The following is a 12,167-nucleotide window of genomic DNA, read 5'->3' on the forward strand; positions in this document are numbered from 1 at the left end:
ACTGGTGATTTTTGCATTTACAAGGTATTGTTCTTGAACAATAGAAACTATTATTTATCTTAGCAGAAAGGCACCACTTTTTCCCTCAAGTTGCATCAAATGCTGCTTCACAGATTCTCTCCCTCACTTTCAGAGGAGAAGCTTTCAGGGGGGCAACAGACTCTGAAAAGCTATCACGAAAAGGCACCAGGAAGCATATATTAAATTCTTGCTGTAGCCATAATCAGATCCAGAATTCTCACCACTATAAAGGTTGCTATAATGTGACAGTGAAATAGGTCAGACTCACTTGTGCCAGTGTTTGCTTTTCCTGAATATAAAGTCCATTAGATGGTTTTCCAGGTGAACACCTAAAGAGTGGCATTTAACTGGATATAATTGCATCTATTTTCCATTGCTCTGACTCCTTCCCCCACAGACCTGTTAATGCCATTACTCATTTCTGCTATCTGCGGCGCTAGCACCTGGCATCTTAGAGATATGCATGTCTCAGCTACATGGGAATTATTCAGAATTCTGGATTCAATGAGTCCAGTTCTAATTCTTCAGGCCTGCCAACACAATGGGAAAATTTTTACCCACAAGCCACCAAACCTCCAGGAGACACGGTATTTTGAAAAGTGTAACCAAAGGCAGTACAATATAAGCTAGGCAAAGGATGAAAACCATTAATAGCCCCATGGTGAAACACATCCAGCTCTCACGGTAGGGACGCATTCAGTCAATGTGCTGTACAAAAAGTGCAGGTCGGTATCCACCCCCTACATCTAGAGCAACAATTTCCAATGAGGAAAAAATCACCTCATTTTCAGGAACCTTGATTATCAATTTTTTTCCCCTGAAGAAATGAAAACAACATATTTAGAAAAAAGAGCTTCTGTTTGGATAACATTCTATATTTGAACACCAATACCGGAGTACAGGGATTCTCAAATGGTGAGCCAGGAAACCCTCAGGAATTGGAAGTAGCTTTTGGTGGAAGGTTCAATTTAAAAAAACAAACAAACCTGATCAGGCTTTCACAGGTAAAGTGGCAGCACTGCCAAAACTTGCTCTTGATGGGTAAATGGCTTTACTGGAGTAAAGGACTCCTGTGTGTGCCCCTCTAAGTCAGTGTAGACTCCTGGTGACTGCCTGGACAAGTCCCTGCAGTTTTCTTGGCAAGATTTCAGAAGGGGTTTTGTGCCTATGGCGGGACTGGAACTCCCAGTCTCTAGCCTGGTGCCTCGACCACTACACCAGACTGGCACTAAAGACCCTTGTGATACACATATTAACATTTAATTATTAAAGGTGGCATAATCTCCTGCCTATTAAGATCATTAGTTTTATTCATGAAGGGTGGTTGTACAAATTCATTTGTCATTTTAGAGGATTGTGGTACTGCAAAGTTGGAGAACTACTGCAGTGGTACAAAATGAACAAACCAGATACATTGTGTCAAACACAAAAGGAACAATGAGGAACAGTTCGTGGTTCTTCTGGCCAAAATCATGCTGGCAGCATGAAACAGTGTTGGGAATCTATGTGTTTTTTTTAAAAAAAAAACTTTAGCTATCATATAGAAAATAAGCTGCAAAAATCTGAAATGAAATAATAGGGAAAGCAAAGCACGTGAAGGCAACAATTTACAAAATGCAGCAGAAGAAAAAAAGAAAGATTAGAATACCTGGATTTCTACTAAGCATCTGGCAGTACATTCTGAAGTAACAGCAAAGATTAGTAATATTGTGTTGCTTAGTAGTCTGAATGCTTATTTTGTAAGAGTTATCTGTATTTTTTTTAAAAAAATCAAATGCAAGGTAGCAAAGAAACATACAGAGTGTCCATTCCTTAAAGTGAAACTCTCTCTCTCTCTCTCTCTCTCTCGAGCAGGACAGGAAGAGTATTTATGCTTTTGAACTCTTGTGTTGGAGAAGACTCCTGAGACTACCGTGGACAGCCAAGAAAACAAACAAATGGATTGTTGAATAAATCAACCCAGAGTTCTCACTCGAGGCACAAGTGACCAGGCTCAAATTATCCTACTTTGGATGCATTATGGGAAGCCTAGCTCTCTGAGAAGGCCCTAATGCTGGAAAATGTGGAAGGAAAGAGAAGGATGACCAGCAGCAAGGTGGATGGACTCAGTTACAGAAGTGATGGCTGAGCCATTAGAAGACCTGAAAGACCAGGTTAGGGACAGATCGTCATGGAGAAAGTCCATCTCTCTGGACTTGATGGCATATACTGTAATGTGTCTGTTTATCTATCTACACTCTTATAAATAAAATGCCAAATACTTAGTATCTACTGAGTAAATTACACAAAATGATTGGTAAAGTTTAAGGTCTGTAAGCCCCTCCTTCAGGAGCAACTGCATCTAAATGAAGGGGTGGCAAATGGTATTGCTTTTATGAGTCACTCCTTGAGCATCTACCACCTGAGGTCACTTTTCACAAAGTGATACAAGACTAGAGCCAAACGCATTGACCTGCTTTATCCCCCGAGTCACACTATGAGGCATAAATTCATAACCATAAATTTACATTCCTTGCAGATCAAAAAATCCAACATCAACTCCTAAAAACACTATACAATCTGTGGGCAATTCAGTCATACACGTCAATCTTTACTACCTCATTGTACAGGAATCACTGATGTTTTTCAAGTGGTAGTAGCTAATCTTTGGGGGAAAATGAACCATTAAGACATGATAGTATAATTTTAGCATGCCTACCATACCAATACCAAGGAGCAGCAGAAATATCAATATATACATTTGTGCTCTCTAGAATATACTACATGCAACAGTGTAGACACAGGAGAGCAAATGTTATAGAATGTCTAAGCTATTTTAAATGAGTTTACATTTCCAGAAGCAGTGACACCACTGAGTGCTTAAGGGGCCTGACAAAGTTATTTCTAGGCCCTGCGTGAGGATTTCTGGACTGTGATGAGTTGGAGGATGGAAGATGGGCAAACTGCATAGCAGATCCCAGAAATTTCAAGCCAGTCTACTTGTCGCATCTGCCCCGGGTTCTTCCCTGGAGGAAGAGATGTCAGAGGGTGAGGATGAGGAGCTAGGTTATGTGTTGTGACCCAGAGATCAGGACATGGAGTGAAGGCGGTGGCAAAACTAGTTGGGCAACATCTCCAGACTCTGCAGCTCCAATCTCTAATCGAATGTCCCTGCGTGGAGGAGCACCAGATTCCAGGACTGTGCATGTGAGGAGAAGTAGCCTCCTTGGGACTGAAAGCCACGATGTGTACCAGCTCGGCCAAGAGGAGCTGGTTGCTGGGAGCATTTATGGCAGTATCAGAGGTCCAGATGATTACTGGAAATAATATTCATTTCAGAACTACTACCATGATTTGTTTTCCTGGCTACATCAAATCTGCCTAGGCTATGACCACTCTCCTTGTCTGACCCCTCTTGAATCCAGTATGTCATAGCTTCATACCCACAAACTTGCCCAAATAACTCTTTGGCTATAGTCTCTCTGATTTACTGGGTCTCACCCATGACTATCCATCTTTTGGATCCCTGGACCTCCACAGAACAGAATAACACTAGAACCAATGACTGAAAATGCAGGGAAACACATCCAGGATTAACTACTTGTCAGGAAAGAGTTGCTTGACCAAGACATAGCCTGCCTCAATATGCAATGGGTTCGCTGGTTCTGGAGATCAAAGACTGGAGGGCCATCTTTTAAGGATGCTATAGCTCTACCCCACCTTATAGACCTATCATACAGTGGGGGATGAATCAGACAATTTTCCAGAACCCTTAAAATTCTATGGACCCGCTGAGGCAGCAAGATGGCATGGCACAGACACATTGGGGGGAGAAAAGAACCAAAAGGATGCCCAGCTGGGGAAATCTGAGAGAAAGGAAGTTGGCTGACCAGAAGGGTTTCTAACATGCTTTTCAGCCAGGTAAGATAAACTTTGTTTTATTTTTGTAACTCTGAGGTACAATTGATGGGTACCTGGTTTTTGAAAAGCCAACAGAAAGCCCAACTGCCTCCACATGTTTAAATTACAGAATCCCAAAGATTGCATTTTAGTGTAAGGATACCATCAAACCAAAAGGCACATTCCCTAGAAACCAGAATTAGAGAAACGGCAAAATGTTACACTTTAGTTAGCACTTAGAAAGAAAAAAAAATACAACCCTTACATGAGAAGGCCACAAGCCAACTGGGCACAAACTACTCAAGACTTCACCATGTTTTATCGGGTCGGTGGCCGGGCTGGGTACAGCAGAATCGGACAAAGAGGGTTGAATTATTTTGGTTTTCCCACCCCCCCGCCTCGGTCTATAATTGGGGCGCAAGGCAGCCCCACGAGGGTCCCATTCGGCGCAAAGAAACCACGGGGGAGGAGGGCAGGGGGGAGACGGAAGTTGGAACGTTCCTCGGCTAAAGCTACTTGTTCCAAAAAAAGGGGGATTTTACCGACACGGACGGCGCAATCCCTCCGGTTGGAAAGACACGAGCACTAATCCTGGGGAGGGAACACAGGGCTCCCATTGCAAGTTCTTAGCTGAAGCACGAGACCCGAAGGGCCGAAGCAGCACCCAGCCTTCCGTTATGGGCAAAACGATTTGGAGAACATCCGGAGGGATACAAAGGGTAGCAAACGCCAGAAGCTTCGCAGCCTCTGGACTGAGGAAGGGGCAAAGCGCGACATGCAAAGTCAGGGATGGTTACTGCTCGAGGATGCCGAGGCCACGAAGGGGGAGGGCGAAAGCGCACCTGCTGGTAGTCGTTGTCCCTCGGGCGAAAGGCATTGGGCACAGGTTGCAGGCTCAGACTCAAATGGGGGAGCCCGTGCAGCCAGGATGTCCACCAGGGCGCGAGGTACTCGGCCCGCGCCGCCAGCAACATCGCTCTAGTTGCTGCTGCCGCCGCGGTGGACCCCCGAAGCAGCCGCTCGCGCTCGCTCCCGCAGGTCCACTCCGCACGCTGACCGTGGCCCTGCCTCCCGCGTGCTGCGTCGTTCAGCTCACCCGCCAGGCCCCACCCGTTCTTTTTTCTTCGAGCGGCAAAGGGCGCGGAGCCTTTATGTGCTGGAGGCGACGCCCCCTGCAGGATGCTGGAGCCGGTGCTGAAAGGGTCACTGGGCGGACGCCCCCCAGGTCGGTGCTCGTTTTTCGGTCAATCGGGGGCGCGACGTACAGTATCACTCCCATACCACAGTGGTTCAGTATGCGTTCAGTTGCTTGCCAGTCCACTAACTCCTGTCTCCAGTCGAAAGAAAAAGGGCTTTTTTCCTGCCTGGAGGATAGCCTCCCCACAGGGAAACCCACTAGTGCCACGTTATAAGCATCAGACAGGAGTTTTTTACGGGGCGTGTGTGTGGGAGGAGCAGAGGGGGGTTACTGCTCCTGCCACCTCCTTCCCACTGAAGTAGAATGCAGAATTTGAAACTATCAGATGGATCGCGGTTTTTTTTTCATTCAAGGTAGTAAAACAAGTTATTTCAGGTTTCCCCACATGGTCCTAATTAGTGAGGAACTGTCTTCAATGAAAAAAAAACAATGGAGGAAAAAATTATATTGACATATAATGCAGTGGGCATAATTTAATCTTTTTTTAAAGCGCTGTGGCTTAAAAAACATTTTAATTCATTCAGGAACATTTGTTTTTTTATTTTCTATCCAGCCTTTATTACTTTTATAAATAACTCAAAGCTGCAAACATACCAAATACTCCTTCCTTGTCCTATTTTCCCCACAACAGGAACCCTGTAAGGTGAGTGGGGCTGAGAGAGAGCTACTGGCCCAAGTTCACCCAGCCAGCTTTCATGCCCTAAGGGGGTACTAGAACTCACAGTCTCCTGGTTTCTAGCCCAGCACCTTAACTACTAGGCCAAACTGGCTCTTATATGAAATATTTAAACTTTTGTTAGCTTGGCTTGTTCTGTTTTGATCCACTTCTTTGTCATAAACAAAGAGCCAGTTTGGCCTAGTGATTAAGGTGCTGGGCTAGAAACCAGGAGACTGTGAGTTCTAGTCCCGCCTTAGGGCATGAAAGCCGGCTGGGTGACCTTGGGCCAGTCACACTCTCTTGGCTCAACTCACCTCACAAGATTGCTGTTGTGGGGAAAATAGGACGAGGAAGGAGTATTTGGTATGTTCGCTGCCTTGAGTTATTTATAAAAATAATAAAGGTGGGATAAAAAAATCTAAAATAAATAAATAAAATAAACACCATGAAAGTATGGATGAAAGAAGGTATATAAATCCTTATATTCCATTCACTTTTCCGTGAGGCTTTACTCTAATCTCCTCCCCCTCAAGCCCAATTACTTTACCAGACAGCTTGTCTTTGGCATCAGCTCCAGTAGCATGACTGAAGCATGGACAGACACGTATATAAGGGAAAAGGAGAAATTTGCAGACAGAGCTAAACAAGCAACTTGTTTTTCCTGTGAACCCCTCTAAGGGAGAAGATAGAAGAGATGCTGGTGATTCACTGCCAGGTCCTCTTTCCACATTCTTCTTTTGCTTCTGGACCGATAAGTAAGAGCTCAGGCTGACAGTGTCCCTCAGTGGGCCAGGTTTGATCAAACGGCCTCCAGTTGTAGCTCCTTATTTATTTAAATTTTAAAAATTACAAACTTAATACAATACATATAATTTATAAAATTGCTACCTGTCCTTTCTCTTCACCCCTAAAATGTGTACTGTGGAAATATCATCCCTGTAGGATATAGATCATATGCTCGTCCCAGTCTTTGGTGGTCTTCACACATAATGCTAAGCCATTTTTTTAGCCATGATTTGTGAATAAGGCATAGTAGCCTACTTGAAATGTTAAGGTACAATTGTGGATGCACCCATCATATTAAACTAAAAGCCACTGTATTTCTAGTGTATTGTGTGAATCCCAGCTTGTTTCTACAGGCATTTATTTTTAACTTCACTGAGTAAATTGCACAGGGTTTCAGGTGGATCTACATGGGTATAGATTTATAGTTGTGTGCATACATAAATCAGAGCAAGCTTGTCTGCCTGGCCCTAAATCACTGACAGCATTACTTTTATATGCACCATCAGTACACATAGGATTTTATAGAGTTGTACAACAACAACAACAACAAAAGACAGAACCCTGCCAGATGCTCAGCGTCCTCACAGTAAATTTAAAGAAGAGAGTGAAGAGTGAAGCTAAAGGCTGGTGCTATAGCTAATGAGGCCAGCACCATTTTCATTTCTGTTGTAACTGTGTACATGAGATTTGCTCTTCTGCCTTATGATAAGTGAAAGAAGGATAGATGAAAAACAGGAGATTTTAAAGAAACTGCAAGAAACACCTATTTGTAAGAGGATACATTTTAGAACAGCAACCCTATTTGCTCATACAAGCCAAGCTAACTCAGGGATAAAATAATAATCGGCGCTTACTGAAATGTGCTGAACCACGATGCTAAATTCTGCATGTAGGACTGGGTTATTCTGGAGCTTGAGCACCTCAATGATGCCATGAGCTAAACCGTGAAGGGCCACCCAAGACAGGAAGGTCATGACAGAGAGGTCAGACTAAATGCAATCCCTGGGGAAGGTAATGGCAACCCACCCCAGTATTCTTGCCGTGAAAACTAAATGGATCAGTACAACCAGAGATATGTTGGTATACCATCGGAAGATGAGACTCCCAGGTCGGAAGGTGGTCAAAATGCTACTGGGGAGGAACAGAGGATGAGTTCAACTAGTCCCAGACGTGATGACGCAGCTAGCTCAAAGCCGAAAGGACGGCTAGCAGCCAATGGTGCTGGTGGTGAACGGTGAATCCGATGTTCTAAGGATCAACACACCATTGGAACCTGGAATGTAAGATCTATGAGCCAGGGCAAATTGGATGTGGTTATTGGTGAGATGTCAAGATTAAAGATAGACATTCTGGGCGTCAGTGAACTGAAATGGACTGGAATGGGCCATTTCACATCAAATGACCACCAGATCTACTACTGTGGACAAGAGGACCACAGAAGAAATGGAGTAGCCTTCATAATTAATAGTCAAGTGGCTAAAGCAGTGCTTGAATACAATCCAAAAAACGACAGAATGATCTCAATTCGAATTCAGGGCAAGCCATCTAACATCACAGTGATCCAAATGTACGCCCCAACCACAGATGCTGAAGAAGCTGAAGCAGAGCAGTTCTATGAGGATCTGCAGCACCTACTGGACAACATGCCTAAAAGAGACGTTGTTTTCATCACAGGAGACTGGAATGCTAAGGTGGGCAGTCAAATGAAACCTGGAATTACAGGTAAGCATGGCCTGGGAGAACAAAACAAAGCAGGACATAGGCTGATAGAATTTTGCCAAGACAACTCACTCTGCATAGCAAACACTCTCTTCCAACAACCTAAGAGACGGCTTTATACATGGACTTCACCAGATGGACAACACCGAAATCAGATTGACTACATCCTTTGCAGCCAAAGGTGGTGGACATCTATACAGTCGGTAAAAACAAGACCTGGAGCGGACTGTAGTTCAGATCACGAACTTCTTATTGCACAATTTAGGATCAGACTAAAGAGATTAGGGAAGACCCACAGATCAGCTAGATATGAGCTCACTAATATTCCTAAGGAATATACAGTGGAGGTGAAGAATTGATTTAAGGGACTGGACTTAGTAGATAGGGTCCCGGAAGAACTCTGGACAGAAGTTCGCAACATTGTTCAGGAGGCGGCGACAAAATACATCCCAAAGAAAGAGAAAACCAAGAAGGCAAAATGGCTGTCTGCTGAGACACTAGAAGTAGCCCAAGAAAGAAGGAAAGCAAAAGGCAACAGTGATAGGGGGAGATATGCCCAATTAAAGGCAAAATTCCAAAGGTTAGCCAGAAGAGATAAGGAATTATTTTTAAACAAGCAATGCATGGAAGTGGAAGAAGACAATAGAATAGGAAGGACAAGACACCTCTTCCAGAAAATTAGAAACATCGGAGGTAAATTCCAGGAAAAATGGGTATGATCAAAAACAAAGATGGCAAGGACCTAACAGAAGAAGAAGAGATCAAGAAAAGGTGGCAAGAATATACGGAAGACCTGTATAGGAAGGATAACAATATCGGGGATAGCTTTGACGGTGTGGTCAGTGAGCTAGAGCCAGACATCCTGAAGAGTGAGGTTGAATGGGCCTTAAGAAGCATTGCTAATAACAAGGCAGCAGGAGACGACGGCATCCAGCTGAACTGTTCAAAATCTTGCGAGATGATGCTGTCAAGGTAATGCATGCTATATGCCAGCAAATTTGGAAAACACAGGAATGGCCATCTGATTGGAAAAAATCAACTTATATCCCCATACCAAAAAAGGGAAACACTAAAGAATGTTCAAACTATCGAACAGTGGCACTCATTTCACATGCCAGTAAGGTAATGCTCAAGATCCTGCAAGGTAGACTTCAGCAATTCATGGAGCGAGAATTGCCAGATGTACAAGCTGGGTTTAGAAAAGGCAGAGGAACTAGGGACCAAATTGCCAATATCCGCTGGATAATGGAAAAAGCCAGGGAGTTTCAGAAAAACATCTATTTCTGTTTTATTGACTATTCTAAAGCCTTTGACTGTGTGGACCATAACAAATTGTGGCAAGTTCTTTGTGGTATGGGGATACCAAGTCATCTTGTCTGCCTCCTGAAGAATCTGTATAACGACCAAGTAGCAACAGTAAGAACAGACCACGGAACAACAGACTGGTTTAAGATTGGGAAAGGAGTATGGCAGGGCTGTATACTCTCACCCTACCTATTCAACTTGTACGCAGAACACATCATGCAACATGCTGGACTTGAGGAATCCAAGGCTGGAGTTAAAATCGCTGGAAGAAACATTAACAATCTCAGATATGCAGATGATACCACTTTGATGGCTGAAAGCGAAGAGGAACTGAGGAGCCTTATGATGAAGGTGAAAGAAGAAAGTGCAAAAGCTGGCTTGCAGCTCACCCTCAAAAAAACCAAGATTATGGCAACCAGCTTGATTGATAACTGGCAACTAGAGGGAGAAAATGTAGAGGCAGTGAAAGACTTTGTATTTCTAGGTGCAAAGATTACTGCAGATGCTGACTGCAGTCAGGAAATCAGAAGACGTTTAATCCTTGGGAGAAGAGCAATGACAAATCTCAATAAAATAGTTAAGAGCAGAGACATCACACTGACTACAAAGGTCCGCATAGTTAAAGCAATGGTGTTCCCCGTAGTAACATATGGCTGCGAGAGCTGGACCATAAGGAAGGCTGAGAGAAGGAAGATCGATGCTTTGGAACTGTGGTGTTGGAGGAAAATTCTGAGAGTGCCTTGGACTGCAAGAAGATCAAACCAGTCCTTCCTCCAGGAAATAAAGCCAGACTGCTCACTTGAGGGAATGATATTAAAGGCAAAACTGAAATACTTTGGCCACATAATGAGAAGACAGTACACCCTGGAGAAGATGCTGATGCTAGGGAGAGTGGAGGGCAAAAGGAAGAGGGGCCGACCAAGGGCAAGATGGATAGATGATATTCTAGGGGTGACGGACTCATCCCTGGGGGAGCTGGGGGTGTTGATGACTGACAGGAAGCTCTGGCGTGGGCTGGTCCATGAAGTCACAAAGAGTCGGAAGCGACTAAATGAATAAACAACAAACTAATTGTAAAGCTGCCCTTTGGAAGCACTTTCCATTGCAGAAAGAGAGGGGCCAATAGTCTCATAACTTATTTAAGCACCATACATAAGCAATCTTCTAGGTCTAGTCTGTTCATCAAGCAAGCTGCCCTTCCATCTATAGAAATTTAGCCAAAGGAGATGGAGGAGGAGCACAGAGTCAGCCATGGGGCAAAGTTGCTATTGTCTGCTGCCATTCATGACCACATTTTACATCTCTCCTTTAGTGTGGTGAGAAGGTAAGTCTTGAGGGAATTACTTGTCAAGCTTAACCAAAGATGAAACAGTATTTCCTACCCTAGTTCCCCTGAGGACTGATATTCAGCAAAAACAAAGAATGGTGAAATAATACTATGTCCATGGACATTAATGGAATGAGGGAAGCAGGACTGGCTAATTCATTTTCATTCAGGGCTATTTTCTTTTCTGCAAGAAATTTCTTTTGGATTGCTGGAAAAAGTATCTGTGAAAATGAATACAGGCCTACATAACCTAGTTAAATTGACCTTGTGGTCTCTAGACTCTTTTGCTACAGAGTACTTGCCTAAGAAGCTTGGCAGCTATGGAATTCCCCTGAGAATGGAACCTGGACCTGCATGTTGATACATTATTTGCCATCAAGTCATTTTCAACTCCTAGCGACCACGGACACAGATTTTCTCCATGGCAATCTATCCCTAACCAGGTCTTACAGGTCTTCCAACAGTGCACTCATCACCACGGTACTGGTGCTGTCAGTCATCCTCTTCTCGTTCCTTCCACCTTTCCCAGCATTACAGCCTTCTCCAGAGAGCTGGGTCTTTGCATAATATGTCCGAAGTAGGATAGCAGGAATGGTAATTTCTGCAGTAATTTAGTTTGAAAAACATACACATTCTCTGAAATTTATTTTACTGGGCATATATGGTGCTGTAACCAAGTGTGATTCTCAGCAGCTTATAGACCTTCAAAACAGTAATAAAAACTAAACACAACAGTATAAGCATAAGTAATATGGTAAAATAACATTGTAACACCCCACATGCTGAGGAACAATCATAATACAATCCTCATCTGGAAGCCTAAAATGGCTCCCTCAGCTCCCAAAGACCTACTGAAGCAGCCAGGTCTCAGTACCTTTGTGAAAAGCTAATAGGGTTGGGATGTATCAGGAGGAACACTCTTCTAGAGAAGGAAGATGTGACTGAAAAAATTTCACTCTGGGATTCCTTCATAGGACATTCCCTAAGGTCTGGGACCTGGGAACCTTGTTGTCTGAGTCTCAGTGGAGAGGCAGAGACCAGTGGGGGAAGCTGGTCCTGCAGATAGCCAGAACCTGAATGATGAAGTTTTAAAGGTGTCCCCCATGAAACTGAGTTGTACCTGGAAACAAACCGTGTACCTCTTGTACATCGACGTATTTTCTAATACTTATAACAGTTTGAGACTGCATTCTGGATTGGCTTGAATTTCTAGGTGGTTTTCAAGGGTAGTAAATCAGTGAGATAACAAATTAAGCCTGATTGTTTCTCAAAAG

General features: G+C 43.7%; 1 protein-coding gene across 1 annotated transcript in view; it reads right to left on the bottom strand.

Moving 5' to 3' along the window:
- The window catches only part of TTYH2 (tweety family member 2), a 76,396-nt gene extending 65,003 nt beyond the window's left edge, over window positions 1–11,393 (bottom strand). Inside the window, exons 1-2 of the mRNA XM_063292939.1 lie at window positions 11,344–11,393; window positions 4,743–5,106 (exon numbers count right to left, since the gene is read on the bottom strand). Of these exons, the coding sequence (XP_063149009.1) occupies window positions 4,743–5,106; window positions 11,344–11,393 (414 nt within the window). The remainder of the gene's footprint in view (window positions 1–4,742; window positions 5,107–11,343) is intronic.
- Window positions 11,394–12,167: the final 774 nt, after the last annotated feature.

The sequence above is a fragment of the Candoia aspera genome, chromosome 2, assembly GCF_035149785.1.
Source record: "Candoia aspera isolate rCanAsp1 chromosome 2, rCanAsp1.hap2, whole genome shotgun sequence".
Taxonomy (NCBI): Eukaryota; Metazoa; Chordata; class Lepidosauria; order Squamata; family Boidae; genus Candoia; species Candoia aspera.